Source organism: Ipomoea nil, unplaced genomic scaffold (genome assembly GCF_001879475.1).
Source record: "Ipomoea nil cultivar Tokyo-kokei standard unplaced genomic scaffold, Asagao_1.1 scaffold0519, whole genome shotgun sequence".
In the NCBI taxonomy this organism is placed as follows: Eukaryota; Viridiplantae; Streptophyta; class Magnoliopsida; order Solanales; family Convolvulaceae; genus Ipomoea; species Ipomoea nil.
Window position 1 is genome coordinate 852,150 of NW_017616947.1, and position 19,109 is coordinate 871,258.

At 40.6% G+C, this 19,109-nt stretch overlaps 1 protein-coding gene across 1 annotated transcript; it reads left to right on the top strand.

Annotated features, from left to right (window-relative positions):
• The first annotated feature begins 1,942 nt into the window (after window positions 1-1,942).
• LOC109174079 (ammonium transporter 3 member 1-like) lies at window positions 1,943-13,439 on the top strand. Its single transcript, XM_019323370.1, has 5 exons — window positions 1,943-2,276; window positions 2,361-2,697; window positions 5,896-6,181; window positions 11,872-12,210; window positions 13,122-13,439. Exons 1-5 carry the CDS (start codon window positions 1,960-1,962, stop codon window positions 13,304-13,306), a joined length of 1,464 nt encoding a protein of 487 aa, XP_019178915.1. The 5' UTR covers window positions 1,943-1,959; the 3' UTR covers window positions 13,307-13,439.
• Window positions 13,440-19,109: the final 5,670 nt, after the last annotated feature.

Sequence of the window (19,109 nt, forward strand, 5' to 3'; positions counted from 1 at the left end):
GGCCCCCCTGGTATTAGCCTATTACTGAACGCTCAGGAATAGATTTTAGAATCTATTTTTTTTTACCCATTTCTTTAACCTTATTTTTTTATCCTATATATAAATTTATCCTATTTCACCACCGTCATCGCCACCACCACCACCGCCGCCGCCGCCACCACCACCACCATCGCCGCCACCACCACCATCGCCACAACCATCGCCGCCCCCACCACCACCACTACCACCCCAGCACCACCACCGCCACCATCATCGCCGCCGCCGCCACCACCACCACCGCCACCAGAACCACCACCCAGCAACACCACCGCCACAACCGTCGTCGCCCCCACCACCACTGCCACAACCGTCACCGTCACCACCACCACCGTCGCCACCACCACTGCCACCGCCACAACCGTCGTCGCCCCCACCACCACTGCCACAACCGTCACCGTCACTGTCACCACCACCACCGTCGCCACCACCACTGCCACCGCCACAACCACCACTACCACCCCAGCACCACCACCACCACCGCCACCACCACCATCGCCACCACCACCGCCACGACCACCACCACCGCCGCCACCACCACCGCCACCACCACCACCACCGCCGCCACCACCACCACCACCATCGCCACCATCACATATTTTTATAAGGGTATTTATGTCTTTTAAAACATATTTCTTTTCTATTCCTTAAATCAACCAAACACTGTAATATAATTCCAAAAGTCTATTCCTTACGTGCACCAAACAATAGAATACAATTCATATTCTATTCTATTCCTTGCCTATTCCATTCCTTATGGAATAGCATTCCTATTACCTCAAAATTCATTCCGTGAACCAAACGTGGTATAAAAGAAACCATATAATAATGATTGAATAAACATAAGTCATCCGATGCAAAGAAATTCCATTATTCCATGCAACGCCTTTTCCAATCAAGCTTCAATTTTGTTTGTTTGTTTGTTTTTATTATTATTATATTGTTTTTTTTTTTTTTAAATCTCGCCTTAGGTTCCTGGAAATTTCATGTGATTTAGCGCGGTAATTAAGCATGAGCTGTATTGGCAAAACACTAAAAGCCAAAAAAAAATTCAATTTTTTTTTAAACGAAAAACTTTCGAAATTTTAAAGCTTCACATTGATTTTTGAAGCACCGTGCCTGCAAGACTTCAAGAAAATGCTACATACCCAGTACCCACGCAACTATGCCCGCCCTAAACAAACAACGTAACAATCAAATGCCAAAATAAACTCTGTAAGGGAATTTTGTTTTGATGTTTCATTAGCCGGCCTCCACGATGAACAAGCCAAACTTCAGGCTGTGAAGAGGGTGGAGGAGGAGCAGAGGTGGTGAGTGCTAGGACAGTTTTGTAAATCTGGGTGCTGGGACGGTCTTTTATATATATATATATATATATATATATATATATATATATATAGAAGAGCGCTCATATGCGGCGGGGTCGGCGGTGCGGTCAAATTCCAGAATACACCGACAGTGTTAACAATATGCACCAACAGTGTAATAAAAACACACCCCAATGAAATGTAATAAAACATCATAAAATACACCACAGACTCAAAAAAACACACCATATAACTCACCACCCCCAATGGTGTATTTCCGAACAGTGTATGGTGTTTTTACTCACACCTAATGGTGTGTGTTTGGTGATGCAGGGCTCTGTTTCCTCTGTTTTGTGTGGTGTATTTCCTAACGTTGATGGTGCATATTTGGTGAACTATTGGTGTTGCTGCACCGTAAGAAATAACCGCACCGTAAGACACTGCCGCAGCTGAACCCGCCTCTATATATATATATATGAAGTAACTTATTTTATAGGTAGTTTAGCTTGTCATTATCATTTTATTTAATATTGAAAAATCATTATATAAATATATAAGCAATTAAACTGAGTTCCCAGTATTGAGCTCAAAGAAATTCATAACCAGCTAATTAATCATGGCGGCGACGGTGGTGCCTCTGGCGTACCAGAACAACACGTCGACGGCGCCGGACTGGCTAAACAAAGGCGACAACGCATGGCAGATGATCTCCGCCACCTTAGTGGGCCTACAGAGCGTACCGGGCCTCGTCATCCTCTACGGCAGCATCGTCAAGAAGAAATGGGCCGTTAACTCCGCTTTCATGGCGCTCTACGCTTTCGCCGCCGTCGTCATCTGCTGGGTCACGTGGGCGTACAAGATGTCCTTCGGCGACAAAATCCTCCCTTTCTGGGCCAAGCCCGGCCCTGCTCTCGCCCAGAACTTCCTCATCAGGCAAGCTATCATTATATTCATTATATCATAAACCATACTACACCATATCAAAATTTAGGGGTGTGATTCAGTATACTATTGTAGGCAGGCCGCTCTCCCCGCCACCACCCACTACTTGAGCGACGGCGTCACAGTCGAGACCCCGACATCGACGCCGCTCTACCCCATGGCGTCGATGGTGTGGTTCCAGTGCGTGTTTGCGGCCATCACGGTGATCATTCTTGGCGGGTCGGTGCTGGGTCGGATGAACATTAAGGCGTGGATGATGTTTGTGCCATTGTGGCTGACGTTTTCGTACACTGTCGGAGCGTTCAGCCTATGGGGCGGCGGCTTCCTTTTCCACTGGGGTGTTATTGACTATTCAGGCGGCTATGTCATCCATCTCTCCTCTGGTATCGGCGGTATCACTGCTGCTTACTGGGTATGTATACTTTTTACCAGTTTAATTGGAAAACTAATTTCATTTTTGGTCTTAATTGATAGATGCTGGTTCTAGTATTATTGTGTTATGGTCATTTTTTATTAGTGGCGAATAAATATATTTTAATAATGTTAAATATAAGGATATTTTAATTTCTTTTATACAAATTGAGTTAACATGCTCTCTTTCTCTCTCTCTCTCTCTCTCTATATATATATATATATATATATATATATATATATATAAAAGGTGAGAACGTGTGGTCTTTTGTTGGCCCTTCATTTTGGGTGATCTAACAGTTGATATTTATTATGCAATATGTCTAGTTATTTGCATGTGCAATATGTATAGTTGTGTGTACTGTGCAAATAATGAATTGCACGAATTAGTCATGGCCATGCAAAATCAAACATTCAGCTTTGTGGTCTTTTGTTGGCACCTGATTTTGGGTGATCTAAGGGTTAATCAATGGTGTGAATTTGACCACACATTCTCACCTAACACCTCGTTCTCACTAGATTGGGGATCTATATATATAATCGTAGTATACGTGAAATGGAGAGTAGGTTGGGAAATGTCGAACTTCCCGGGATGTCGTTATCTAAAAGCATCCTCAATAGTACTAGTTTTTGCACAAGATCTTAGAATTCAAGTAGGAAAAAGAAAATGGGAAGGAGAGGAAAAAAAAAACAAAAACAAAACAAAATCTGAAAAAAAAAGCTCTAGATTAACGTGCCCAGCTGGGCGTTATTGTTACGCCTCACCCGACCAATAGAGTACCTTTTTCATATTTAGTGGGGCCCACTTCATTAACTAAAAATCAAGTTCTCCTGGGAAGCTCTCAATCCTTCCCTCCCCCCATTCTCTCTCTTTCACTTTAGGCAAAATCTCCTCAAAAATTACACCAAAATCTCTATTGTGGATACGCTAAGAACTAGTGAAATGTCACATGTAAATTTATGACAAAAAATGAAATTAACTCAACTAAATATTTTAAGTTTACCAGGACTATGTGGTCCAATGGTATCCGGGTTGGACTTCTATTTAGAACGGTGTGAGTTCGAGCCTCAATGGAGGCGTTATTAGCTCTTTGTGTTTCAGTAGATTGAGAAAGTATATGAACAGATACTACAATGTAATAGAGCTAGTAACATTCAAAAAAAAAAAAATTTTAAGTTTAATTTAAATTAAAATTTTATGTAAAAATCATTTGAAAAATAACGTTATTTTCATTTGTTGTCGCTACTCTTTTGAAGGTACTAAATATTTTAAGTTTAATTTAAATTAAAATTTTGTGTAAAAATCATTTGAAAAATAACGTTATTTTCATTTGTTGTCGCTACTCTTTTGAAGGTTTATATGTAATCATTTTCATTTCACTCTCATTTTGTGTTAATCATATTACTTACTCTATGTATACGACAATTTAAATAGTTTAATATATATGGAGTTTTGAGATACAACTTCAAAATAATATTCCAATATAAAATTGAAAATTTATATTTGTGCTTATCCAGTTAAACACATAGTAAGACTTAGGCGTTAGACCGTTAGTGACGTATATCCACGATCATCTTTTAACCTTTAAATGATGTGTAATTTTTGAAACTAAAGGAAAACTTCATTGCTAAATCAAAAGATTCGAAATACAATCAGGAGGTACATCAGACCAAGACCTCGAGTCAAACGAAGAACCAGTCGCCCGTGCTAACACGTGGGCCACCTGATTCGCTGATCTCTTGACATGACGGACCACAACATCCCCAATGTCACTAGCAATTTGTAAACATTGCTTCACAACAAGACCTACATACGACAAATTTAAATTACAGGAATTGAAAGCATTACAAAAAACTAAACAATCCGACTCCAGAACCACACGATGCAGACCCCGGTCACGAATCCAAAGAAGCGCCTCCCTGGCCGCACATGCTTCCGCCATAAGGGGATCACGATCACACACTAACCAACCACTCTTGGCTGCCAGAAATCGACCCTCGTGGTCTCGTATTGCCGCCCCAAAAGACACACCCGTAGCCAAAAGCGCGGCATCCACGTTACACTTCACCCATTGAAGCGCAGGCCTTTCCCAACTCACATTCTCGACCCTACCAACGGAAGAACGTTTGTAGCACTCGTTCCAGGTATTGATCAGACTTGTAAGGCGAATGCGAAACTCCTCCGTCGTCCACATCTTCCCATGCCACACTTTATCGTTACGAGCGGTCCAAAGCAACCAAATGATACCTGCCATGCGAACTGCTGCCTTCGGAAGATGAGCTGCCAATTTCGATTCAATGAAAGCAGGTATGGACAAGCCATGAAGCACATCGTCATCCCTCCAGACTTGTTTAGCAAACCAACATTCCCCCAACACATGTTCAGTGGTCTCCGCATGTTGACCGCAAAGCGGGCAACCTCCCCCTATCCATATGTGTTTCTCCTTGAGATTTTCGTGGACCGGCAAGATACCCCGAACACATCGCCACAGCAAATGGCGAACCTTCGGCGAAACTGGGAGTTTCCATAACTTCTCCCACGAGTTGAAGGCTCCAATGTTACCAGATTCAGCCGCCACAACCGTTAAGATTCCATACCCGTGTTTGACCGCATACATTCCATTGATGTCACCCATCCACCGCCAAGAGTCAGTCATGTGAGTCGCATATCCACGATCATCTTTTAACCTTTAAATGATGTGTAATAAAGTAGTGATTTTAAAATTTTAAGATATCACATCAGCCACTATATTAAGTGACATATTATTGACAGGAATAGTTCTAAAGGGACTAAAATTACTCATTCGTGTGTGTAATTAAGGGTTAAAGGTGACCACATACACATATATCTAAGAGATTACATGTGTGTTACAGCCTTTCAGGTCTAACTAAATGACCAGAAATGTAATTTAATTTCCCTTATAAATTATATACAACTTTTGGTTTGAGTTTGTCTGCGCAACCGAGGTTGATTTTCATCGTTGTGATTTTTTGTTGGCGCTTGTCACAAGGTAGAATTTACTCAGTAGTAGTTGCGGGGTCATTTCATCACCTAAAAAAATTATAGTTTACAAACTATAAACATTTGTCTAGAAAAAATAATTGAGTAAAATATAATTTTTGTATAAGAAGTTATGATGAGTTGGAGTTGGATCCGATTTCCTTAATGAACATGTTTCATATTCCTTTGTGTTATTAGGTAGGACCAAGGAGCAAGGCGGACAGGGAGAGGTTTCCACCAAATAATGTACTTCTGATGTTGGCTGGGGCAGGGCTGCTCTGGATGGGGTGGGCCGGCTTCAACGGCGGCGATCCTTATAGCGCCAACGTCGATTCCTCCCTCGCCGTCCTCAACACCAACATTTGCGCCGCCACCAGCCTCCTTGTTTGGACTTGTCTTGACGTTATCTACTTTGAGAAACCCTCTGTTATTGGCGCCGTCCAGGGAATGATCACTGGCCTAGTCTGCATCACCCCCGGTGCTGGTATGACATATAATCCTTCACCATGATGAGTATATTAGACAATTCGAATACTACCAATAATATAGCAATGCTGGTTTGATAATCACAATAGTGATTTATGTGAGAGTAAGAACTTCTGTAATTCATTCACCATAAGGACAAGCATTAAATAAGCTACAGAGCATGGAAGTAGGAAACAGGTACACCTAAACCACACGACTAGGCCAATAAAGCTAATATAATAAAACAAATATAACAGAGGCTAGACTAAGCCATAGTATGCCCCGCAAGATTGAGGCGCCACTAGCGAGCCCAAGCTTGAACCGAAACACAACGAACAGCCGATGAGCAAGTGGTTTAGTCAAGAGATCTACAACCTGCTCAGACGACCGAACATAACTGACTCGCAGGGAGCCAGAAGTAACCTGTTCACGAACAAAGAAATACTCAAGCGCCAAGTGCTTTATTCGTGAGTGAAAAATTGGGTTTTTGCACACATACGAGGCACTCTAGTAATCAGTTACCTACAAAGTGAACCGCAAATGAACCCCAAGTTCACGCAACAAATTCTGGACCCACATAACTTCAACAGCGGAATTAGCAAGTGCTCGGAATTCAACTTCCGTGAAAGACCGAGACACCGAACGTTGTTTCGTAGACTTCCAGGAGATAATATTAGACCCAAAAAATACACAATAGGCCGTGGTAGACCTCCCCCCGTCATGAATACCGTCCCAATCCAAGTCCGAATAAGCCACAAGAGAAAGTGGACAACCACGCTGGAAATATAGTCCAAACTGCAGTGTACCTTTCAAATAGCGCAGAATCCGCTTCAGAGACTGCTATTGACCCTCAGTCCGCGACGCCATGCACTGCGCCAAGTGATTCACCACAAATGAGACATCAGGTCGAGTAATCGCCAGGTATTACAGGCGACCAATAGCACGACGATAAGATGTTGAATCAAACGGCGGGTCATTTAGACCAAAATCAACAGAAATACACATCAGAGTCGAGACCGGCTTCGCCCCCGTCATGCTAAACTATTCCAAAATGTCAACCACATATTGACTCTGTAACAAAAACAAGACATCCACAGTATAAAACACTTCAACCCCTAAGAAATGGTGCAAGGACCTCAAATCTTTAAGGGAAAACCGCTCCGCAAGACGACGGACAAAGGCCGCAGTGAAAGCCTCATTATTTCCTGTACCGAATATGTCATCGACATACACCAACAAATATAAAGTAAAATTATAGGTACAATAAATAAATAAGGAAGAGTTCGCCACAGACTTCTTAAAGCCAGAAGAAACAAGAAAATCAGACAATTCAAGATACCAAGCCCATGGGGCTTGCTTTAACCCATATATCGCCTTTCTCAACTGACAGACATGACCAGGCTTCTCCTCATCAACAAAACCTGCCGCCTCACCATATAGACTTCCTCATACAACGTGCCATTCAGAAAAACATTGTTGACATCCAATTGACGCAATGCCCAACCTTGTGATAATGCAATGCTAAGAATGACACGAACATTGACCGGTTTTACCATCGGACTAAAAGTCTCAAAATAGTCTCATTCCGATTCCTATAGAAAACCTTTGGCAACCATCAAGGCCTTAAACTTGTCCACCGAACCATCAGGCCTACGCTTCACCCTGAAAACCCACTTACAGCCAACCACGTTACGATTAACCCGGGGCACTAACTCCCAGGTGGAGTTCTTCACCAATGCGTTAAACTAATTCGCCATAGAAACCCATCACAAATCACTCTTCAGTGCTTGTTCCACAGTGCGTGGTTCAACAGACGAAGCAACGGGATGGGTAGTCGTCAGATTAACGAACTTATCACCAAAATACATGGGATTCGGACGACGCTGCCTGTGAGACCTACACAACGGAACTACCGAAGCAACTTGCTCTGCTGAGTGTGTTGAAACCAAAGTAGACTGGGCACCAACTATCGACACAGCCTGCATGGACCCAGCTGACTCCACTAAAGTTGTCGCCGATGCCAACTGCACCGAACCCGCTGCCAACGCCGACTCAACCATCTGCCTAGGCACCTGTTGTTCTGGAAGAAACTCAGCCAACGGAAGGTCTGGAGCACGCATCGAAATTTCTGAACTAGCCAGCGAGGGACCTCCACTCGGAACTGCGGATGCTGGGACTCTGAAGTAGGCGGAGAGAGCTTTGTTCGAACTGACAGACACGCACCAACGAGCGAAGTAGTTGCCAGTAACCCCAAGGCAGCCACCGCAACTTCAAGGACAAACGTCGGTTGGTCCGCAATCAGAGTTGTAGTTGTAGGAGACTCTGACACCGAGACCATTCTAGGTAGACACCAGGCAGCACTAGGCGGTAATAGTTGTGGCGTATTGGTACCTATAGTACGAGGAGTAGCAGGAGGCAAAGGCATACCCGAACTCAAACACACAGGTGGGAGTGATTGTGCAACAGTGGGAATTGGAGGACGAACTAGTGTGTCAAACGGGAATTGATTTGGCACAAACTCAACATGACGTGACACATAGACCCGACCAGTGGACATTTCTAAACACCTATAAGCAGACTGACTTAATGAATACCCCAAGAAAACACATGTCAGAGACTTTGGACTCAATTTGGCTGGAAAGTATGGTTTTAACCATGAATAACACAAGCACCTAAATGGGCGAATTTTTTGGTAATTCGGGTGTTTATTAAACAATTTCTCATATGGTGACGAATAATTAAGAATTGCAGTAGGCATGCGATTTATTAGGTAAACCGCTGCTTGAAAAGCATAAGTCCAACACGAGGAAGGCATGGGTGCATAATGTAATAACGCCATAACGCTCTCGACAAAGTCCACTCTTTTGGCGGGCCTAGGTTTTGCTGGCCCAGGGGCTAGGTGATCCCCCGCCACCCAACTTTTTTTTTTTCCTTGTTCTTAAGTTGTTAGTTTGTTTGTTTCAAAAAAAAAAAAAAAATTGTTAGTTTGTTGCTTTGTTAAGTTTTACCATTTGTATACTATAAAAATAGTTCAAATAACGTATTACATAAGTACTAATTTAAATATTAAAACATTAAACAATAATTCTAAATGTCATAGTCTAAAATTATAAAATATTAAATAGTACTTCTTAAGTTCATCAAACATAGGCTAAAGTGTCATCCCGCACCATGAACTATATTGGATTGTTCATGCCGCACCTTGAACTTTCATAAGGTATATTTAGATCCACGTTCCATTAATTTTTGTTCATCTAGCATTTTTTACAGGTTTTCCGGTTACCATGATGACATGGCACCGGTAATATGCAGATGTGGAACTTCTTTCATGTTCTAGTGGGCTCTAAATCCCTAAATTAATCCATGTAGCTTATCCTTGCACCACTCTTCTCTGTTCTTTCTTACGGTAATTTTCAATACGGCAAAACCATCGGAAAACAGTAACGATTAGTTCAATACAGCAACTCTGGCCGAAGTACACCACACAATCTTGGCAAGAGCATCTGCCACCTTGTTAGTTTCTCGAGGTGTAAACATGATAGTCACTCTCCCATCTCTGTTTATCCAATCCCTGCATTCTCTAATTAACTGCTTCACGAATAGGACCAAGAAGTGAGATGCCATTGTTGATCTAGTCTACCGCTTCAAGCGAGTCGCTCTGAATCAAGACTTGCCTCTGATCAGTCGCCCAAGCCCATTGCAGTGCAGCCAGTATTGCGCCAACCTCACCTTCAGTCACAGTATTCACTTTCGTCATTCAACTAAAGCCAGCCATCGTGGTCCCTCATCACACCTCCATACCCATCAAGTTCGTCGTTGTTCGCAAAGGAGGCATCCGTGCTGACCGAGACCCATCCAGCCTGGGCAGGTTTCCAGATATAGTCGTTCTGGGTATTGCTTGAGTTGGCGGCGCCTGGGCACTTTGCTTTAATGAACGCCCTTTCAATCTCTTTTGCTTGTTGGATTATATAGTCACTCTTCCGGACACATGGGCACTCATCCTGCTAGAAAATAGCCAAGTTGCACCACTTTCACAGCCACTAAATTGCCACTGCAAACACCACGCACCAGTCATGGACTCCGTTGCTGCGGACTCCCTTGATGTTGTCTTCCAACCACACTTTGAAACTACAGTTATCAATTCGCCGTCTTTCATTCAGGGGAATGAATGTCGCCCAAACATCCCGAGCACAGTGACATCTTCTAAACAAGTGATCAAGATCCTCTTATGTTCCCACGCAAGCATCACAGTCACTACATGCGGTTAAACCTCTCTTCCTTTCCATGCTGGTCATGATCTTTCCATGTTTGAGCAGCCTGCAAAGGAAAATACATATTCTATTAGGGATTTTCAGCTTCCACACACCATCCCAGTCAAAGCTGGAACTCATAAGGTTATCTGCTCTGGAAGAAACACTAGATTCTGGGAGGACCGTTGGTTACATGGGGACATTCTCAGCACATGTACGATAGGCGTCCTCCTAGAAGAAGAAAGAGAGAGGAAGGTGGCTGACTATTTGACTCAAGGATGCGACTGGGACTGGAATCGTCTCACTGGCTTGTTGCTGCAACACCACCTGACCAATCTCGCTAACTGGAGCGTTCAAGACCAAAGCAACGATGATGATGAACTCTACTGGAGCAAGGAAGCGTCTGGAAAATTCTCCGTAGCCATGGCGTACAGCATGACAGTTGGCGATATGATGAGAAAGGACCACCAGACATGAACTAACAGGAGTCGGCATCATCGATGGTTTTACGGTATTGAATGCTATCTCAATAAAGAATAGAGAAGAGTAGTGCAAGGATAAGCTACATTGATTAATTTAGGGATTTAGGGCCCACTAAAACATGAAATAAGTTCCACATCAGCATATTACGGTGCCATGTCATAATGGTAACCGAAAAACCTGTAAAAAATGCTAGATGAACAAAAATTAATGGTACGTGGATCTAAATATACCTTATGAAAGTTCAAGGTGCGGCATGGATAATCCAATATAGTTCATGGTGCGGGATGACACTTTAGCCTTAAACATTATATATATATATATATATATATATATATATATATATATATATATATATATATATATATATATTAATGGGGCACTTTGGCGGGCTGGCTAGCCTGGGCAAAAAAAGCTTGGTCTTTGGCGAGCTTCTATTTTCGAAATTCACCCCCTACCTAAGTAGGGGGCGCAATTATTATTGTGTGGACCATGGTCTATCCAAGTTGCATAGATCATATTTTGTATACGGTAAAATAGTGTACATTCAGTACAAAAATAATGTATATTGTTTGTACATTATTTTTTTTATTGAGTGTACATTATATTATATAATATACATACAATACAAAAATAATGTACATTAAAAATGTACTTTTTGTTATGGTGCACATAACATTGTGTGGACCATGGTCCACACAATAATTTGCCGTAGGGAGTGGGCCGACCAGACCGGCAAAGTCCGTTATGACGGCTCTCATCATAGTCAGGTCAAATATTTGACTTGATAACTATAAAGTTACAAGTTCATTCCCAATAAAAGCGGCCTAATGAACTTTTTGTTTGAGTGCTATAAGCAACTAGCTTAGTTACCAACTTGTGGTTCTCTACAAGATTGCAAAACAGGATTTATCCTTTTTGTCACTAAAAAAATACTATCAATAATTATATTGATGTTGTAATTGTTTGAATTGAACAGGTTTGGTGCAAGGATGGTCGGCCATAATCATGGGGATTCTCTCAGGAAGCGTTCCATGGTTCACGATGATGATTATCCACAAGAGGTGCTCTTTGCTCCAGAAAATCGACGACACCCTCGCCGTCTTTCATACCCACGCAGTAGCCGGCTTCCTCGGCGGCATTCTCACCGGCGTCTTCGCCGAGCCCGTCCTTTGCAACCTCTTTTTGCCGGTCACCAACACCAGGGGTGGCATCTACGGTGGCTCCGGTGGCATCCAGTTCCTAAAACAAATCGTCGGCGCCGGCTTCATCATCGGGTGGAACGTTGTAGTCACGTCCATCATCTGTCGAGTTATCGGTATACAAATAATGGTTAAACTTTATGTGAATAAATTTTAATTTTGATCTATTATACATGAATCACATTTGATCTTTTAACAATTAATATTTTCTAATTAAGTGCATGACTATGTAATTTGTATTAAATTTGATCCTGTCATCTAATTTTATGATGAATTATTACTGGTGGAAGTGCTCCTTTCAAAAAAATCAAATGCAGTGCTTCCCCGGAAGGAGCACTTCCACCAATAGTTGATCGAGAAATTAGCTGGCAAAACTAAATGGGATACAAATTACATAGTCATGCACCTAATTAGAAAATTTTAATAGTCAAGACCAAATGTGGTTAAAAGTTAATACTCAGTTTGGTCTTTCGACTATTAAAATTTCACCACTTTGTTCATAGACTTCCAAACTTGCTCAATTTCATCTCCAATTATGCAATTTTTACCTAAAATAATCTTTGGTCCAAACCAAAAGAGACACGAATTAAGACCATTTTAGTTAACAATTGCATAGTTGTGGGTGAAATTGAACAAGTTTGGAAGTCGAGAACTAAAGTGGTGAAATCATAATATTCGAGGGATCAAATTAGGGGCAAATTGGTCCACACAGTGTCGTATGAATCATAACAAAAAAGTGCATTTTTAATATATTAAATGTACATTATTTTTGTACTAAATGTACATTATATAATATAATGTACACTCAGTACACAAATAATGTACATCACCTGAATACAATGTACATTTTTAATATATAAAAAATACATTATTTTTGTACTGAATGTACATTATTTTACAATATACAAAATATGTTCCACACAATAACAATTGCAAATTAAGTATAAACTTTGTAAAATTTTCTCGAATTATGTTTATCATTGTAAATGTCGCCGGCCATATATATAAAATTGTATTCCCGTGACAGGATTGGTAGTGCCTTTGAGGATGTCGGAAGAACAACTAAAGATCGGCGACGATGCCGTACATGGGGAGGAAGCTTATGCTCTGTGGGGCGACGGAGAAACGTATGATTCGACATTGCATGGCTCGCCGCCGGACGGCGACGCACTGCATCGGAATGTGTCTAGCGGAGCGACTCAAGTGGTGTAAACATAATTGAAATTATAATGATAGAATATTAAATTATTAATGAAACAACAATATAAACACCTGCAATTTGTCATGATGACATGAAAGAATTGAAAATTTATCCATAAATATTTCAACCTCTCTTTCGTTAAAATCAAGTTGGATAAAATGTATGTTCTAAATTTGATTCTCCATATCAGATGTTTATTAATTTTCTTGACTTTTGAATTCGTAGGCAACTGAAATTAATTTATTTCTTTTGTGGTTATTTGTAGAACTTTACCCAAAACATGCATTAAAATAATGATGGTGAACTTTTTTTTTTTTTTTTTTTTCATAAATGATTGTTTTATTAAGCATATTATGAATTATTTGTATGTTACATACTAATATATTATATGTATTGGCACATGTTAATGCATGAGTGCAAATTGGTGAACAAGAAATATAAATGCATGCGTGAGTTGTGGAAATTGTATGCATGAGTGAATGAGTAAACAAGAAATGGTAAATGCATGCGAGTGGTGGAATGTGTATATGCATGAGTGATACACGTGGATGAAGAAAACATGAATGTAGGAAATCAAATTCCCTAATCTCATGGGGACATTTACTATAAATGGGGATTCCTGTAATGAACACAAATGAAGTTTCCAAAAACATAAAAAGACAATACAAATTTGGAAGGTGTTACAATTGATTAGTCAGAAGACACTACAAGGAAATTTTAGACGGGAAAGGATTAGTGTACTATCTGGAGAATTTAGCTCCCATTATTCAGTACAAGTTGAGTTAAAATCCAGGTTGGTTACAGTTTGTTTAATTGGTAGAATTAGTTCAAACTGTATTGTATACTTTTTCATAGAGTTGTTTTACGAGGTTAATGTTTAAATAGGTGGTAGACCTAGTTTTGTAATTCATTGAACCTGTAATTGTAAAAACCGCGGGTTGATCTTGAGTGATAAAGTTTTGGGCGTGGCCCCGCAGATTATGAGGTGTTCTCTAACTGCGTTAAAAAAATTCAGATGTGTACTTATTTTGGCGCTTCATTTATTTTTACATATTGTGATACATATCTGCATTACATATTTTCAATTGGTATCAGAGCAGTGTCGCTTAATTTGCTAGCGAGATCCTAGGGATACTCGAGTATTGTTTTGCAGAATGGAAGAGGGTGCCTCAATTACAAGACCATCATTGTTGAAAGGAGTAAGCAACTATGCTTATTAGAAGGCTAGGATGAAAGCCTTTATCAAATCCTTGGATGAAGAATGTTGGGATGCCGTAGAAAATGCTTGGACTCCACCCACGATGATGGTCCAAAACGAAGAGAAGAAAAAATCACTAAACCAGTGGACAGCAGAGGAGAAGAAGAAATCATCAGCGAACAATAGAGCTATGAATGAGATTCATAGTGCTCTTGGAGAAGGTCAATTCCAGTTGATTTCAGCCACGGATATTGCAAAAGTTGCCTGGGATGCACTTATGACTCACTATGAAGGAACAGGATCTGTCAAAGTCTCAAAGTTGAAATTACTCATGACCAAGTATGAGAGTCTAAGGATGGAAGAAACTGAAGTCAGTCTCTGAGTTCAGTGCAAGGATAAAGAACCTTGCAAATAGCGCACGGAACTTGGGTGAACCATTTGAAGAAGAGAAACTAGTTCGCAAAGTTCTGAGATCACTGCCTCCGAAGTTCAAGATGCAAGCTGTTGCTATCAAGCAATCTGCAGATCTAAAAACTCTAACTTTAGATGCTCTAATGGGAAATTTGCAGACTTTTGAGTTAGAAATGGAAGAGGAAGACAAGTACCTGAACAAGGACAACAAAGGAGTTGCATTCGGCGCTACGGTACCTACAGGAGTTGACTCAGATATAGAAATGAACGAGGTCATGGCCTTGTTGTCAAAGAAATTTGGCAAAATGCTGAAGAAAGCAAATGGGCACGGAAGGATGAAAACAACTAGCAAAGGGGGTGGAACTGGGAATATTTAGAAGCAAAAAGGTCCAAATCAAGATTTTAAGCTCAAGGGCGTTCAATGCTATGAATGTGGAGGCTATGGACACATTGCAGCGGACTGTGGAAACAACAAAGACAAGAAATCTTACACACTTACATGGAGTGATTTTGAAGATTCTGATAATGATGAATATGTAGAACAACAAACAAGCAATTTTGTTGCATTCCATGGCTACATGTGCCACCCCGATGATGTGGAAGAACGTGCAAACTATGAGAAGTTCTTCAAAATTACAGAAGAAGTTGTGGAAGAAGGTAAGGTGGGACTCAAATCAGATACAACCTACGACACCAGAAACACATGAGGCAGCTGAAGAGATACAGACTGACGATGAGGATATCGACCTTACACATGAGGCAAATGAAGATATGCAGACTGACGATGAAGATATTGACCTAGCTGAAGCATATGGAGATATGTACAAGAACTTGTGTAAGGTAAGTAAGTTGAATCTCATATTAATTAAAAATGGTGAATCCTTAGAATTAGAAAACTCTGGTCTAAAAGTCACGGTAGAAAACCTCGAGGCTGACGTGGTTACTAGATTGTCAAATGAAAAATACTTGCAAAGTGAATTGGAAAATCTCAAGAAACGTGTGAGAATGTTAAATACAGGCACCAAAAATCTAAATGAAATTCTCCAGTCAGGAGTAAATAATCATAACAAAGCAGGTCTAGGCTTCACAAGTGGGCAAGGAAATCAACAACAAGCATGGATGTCAGGAAAGATGCAAAGACGAAGCATTGCCGTCCCAAGGTACACGAACAGGTTCTTTCACAAGATGTGTTTCAGGTGTAACCTAAAAGGACATGTTTGGAGGCAATGCAGGCAAAACCTACCGCGACAAGTGTGGCGACCCAAGCAATCTTGCTTGACAACGAAATGATTTATTTCAAAAAAAAAAATAAAAAAAAAATTGTTGCTTAATTTCTTTTCCAGTTTTTTTTTTTTCAATTAAAAAAAAAAAACTAGCTTAGGATTTTATTTCTAACAAGATTCTATTTTTGTTTGTTTGTCTATTTAAAAAAAAAAGGTTTTTCTTTAATGAAAACGTCATTTTGTTATGGCTTACTAGTGATGCAGGACTTTAAAAAGAGACAATCTGAGCTTTCTGAAGCCGAGTGATCACTCATAATGGTTGATCGCCTTCTCACGAGATCACATTTTGCTGACCCAGGCGTGCCAGAGTTTTTTGATCATGTGAGTCCCTCGTCAAATGCAAATGCTACAGAATTGGCTATTAAGTTCCTAGAAAAGGAGCTATGTCTGCTTTCTCATCAGCGAAAGGAATTGGTTGATCGGGAGGTTCACGCCCGAAGTCTTCTGTTAAAACTGAAGGGTTTTGGTACTGAAAATAGTGATGGGCACAACCCTGTGTGTAATGATGATACTTCTTCTGGATCCACGAGCTCTTCATCAAATCAGTTCTATTGAGATCACTGGTAATGTTTAACTTTCAGTAGTAGTGTTGTTCAATTTGCAAGTATTTCCTCTAGAGCATACTATTGATAGTTTATGGATAGTCTATCTTGTTAGCCCCACTCTAAACCTGATTCAAGAGCTTGTTGCTCATTTCCCACTACAAATTCTACTCATAATAGCATGTGTTCTTGGTTTTCCACTCCGAAAACACAATACACTTGAGCTGTATATGTCATTTTTGAACCCATGCATGCTAATCCTATTTACCTAGAAGAGGGCTACCCGGTGTTTGCTTCGGTTCTATAGAAACCTAAAACAACCCGGAGTGAAAGCTGTCTAGTGTACTACGCTTCATAAGCTAGAAGAGAGCTGCCCGGTGTCTACTACGGTTATACTGAACCCTAGAACGGCCCGGAGTGAAAGCTTTCTAGTCTTCGATGTTTCACAAGCTACTCACCTGGAAGAGGGCTACCTGGTACTTACTAAGGCTCCACAAGGACCTGAGAATAGTCCGGTGTGAAAGCTGTCCAGCGTTGATATACCTCTCCTATACTCCCATTATGAACCTCTCCACTGATTACCTGGAAGAGGGCTACCCGGTACTTACTATGGATTCACAAGGACCTGAGAAGAGTCTGGTGTGAAAGCTTTCCAGTGTTGATACACCTCTCATATACTCCCACTATGAGCATCTCCTGTTTCAGATTCTATCTACGTCTTATCAATTGCATGCTCTTAGTTGAAGTTTATTGCATTGTTCAATACATGCTGCTATGGTTATGTTACCTTTGGCTAATGTTCATCAAAAGGGGGAGAAATATGATATGAATTGAGGGAGTGATATGAATTGAGGGAATATGATATGAATTGAGGGGGAGACAGATGATATTAAGAGGGACAATGTATAAATTAAGGGGGAGAAATTGCTGTACATCTATGCATAAATTGAGCGGGAGAATGTTTACGAATTGAGGGAATATGATATGAATTGAGGGGGAGACAGATGATATTAAGAGGGACAGTGTATAAATTAAGGGGGAGAATGTTTACAAATTGAGGGGAGAACTCGTTGTATGGGTGTTTGATTAACATATGCCAAAAGGGGGAGATTGTTAGTACAATATATATATATATATATATATATATAGAGGAAGGTTCAAGTGCGGCAGTGCGCTTAGGTGCGGCGGTGCGGTTAAATGTAGGCCATTAGATTAGATAAATTCAATGAATCACATTCATCCAGGCTTTTCCGATATTTTCGCGCACGTTCTCACACTACGCGAACTGCAAGGTTAAAGTCGTCATTGGGCACCTGAATAGATCAAATCATAGTGTTGTGTGTTTTATGTTCGTTATTAGTGCATTATTAACCTTACTGTGGTGTATTTGAGGATTCGTGTTGGTGCCAAGTTTAGGTGCGCCCGCGCCTTCCCATGCGGTCAGTGCGAGTGCACTAATAGTTATACAAATATACACCATCCATGTTAGAAAATGCACACCAAAAAAACATGTCACAAATTAGATATGCATCACCAGAACACACCATTAGGTATGAATAAAAGCACCACACAGTGTTCAGAAATACACCATTGGGGTGGTGAGTTATATGGTGTATTTTTTGAGTGTGTTGTGTGTTTTTTGGTGTATTTGTGCATTTCATTGTGGTGCTTTTTCCTAACACTATTGGTGTCTTTTGTTAACACTGTTGGTGTATTCTGAGAAGCGGCCGATATAAATGACCACTACAATTACCATAACACCCCCCACTTATCAGGACGCGCTTAAATCTTTAAATCTTCAGAAATTAGCCGCTGCCGTTAGATTAAGCAAAATGGACGATGCTGATATAGCCGCACCGCCGCACCTAAAGCCATTGCCGCATTTGAGCGCTAATATATATATATATATATATATATATATATATATATATATATATATATTATGTATGTTACGTACTAATATATTATATGTATTGGCACATGTTAATGCATGAGTGTAAATTGGTGAATGTCGGAATGGTGAACTACATGAATGAACGAATGAAAGAGAAGCAGAGAGAGCAGCTTTGAGAAGACGGAAAAATGTATTTCAGTTCACACAAAAACAATACAAAACTTTACAATATAAGGAAGAAGATGAACAGTTATGGAAAGTAGGACAAAAGACTATAAAAGCCTTATACTATTTATTTTCTATTTATTTTTATCCTCCAACACCCCCCCGTAAGCTGGAGCGTATAGATCCTACATGCCCAGCTTAAACACAAAATGTAGTGAGATTCACAATCAGTAGCTTCAACTAGTAGGACTTATGTAATTCTTTTCTTTTCTTGATTATCCAGGCTTCTCATTGAGTCCACCAAGGATGGTTGACCTCCTT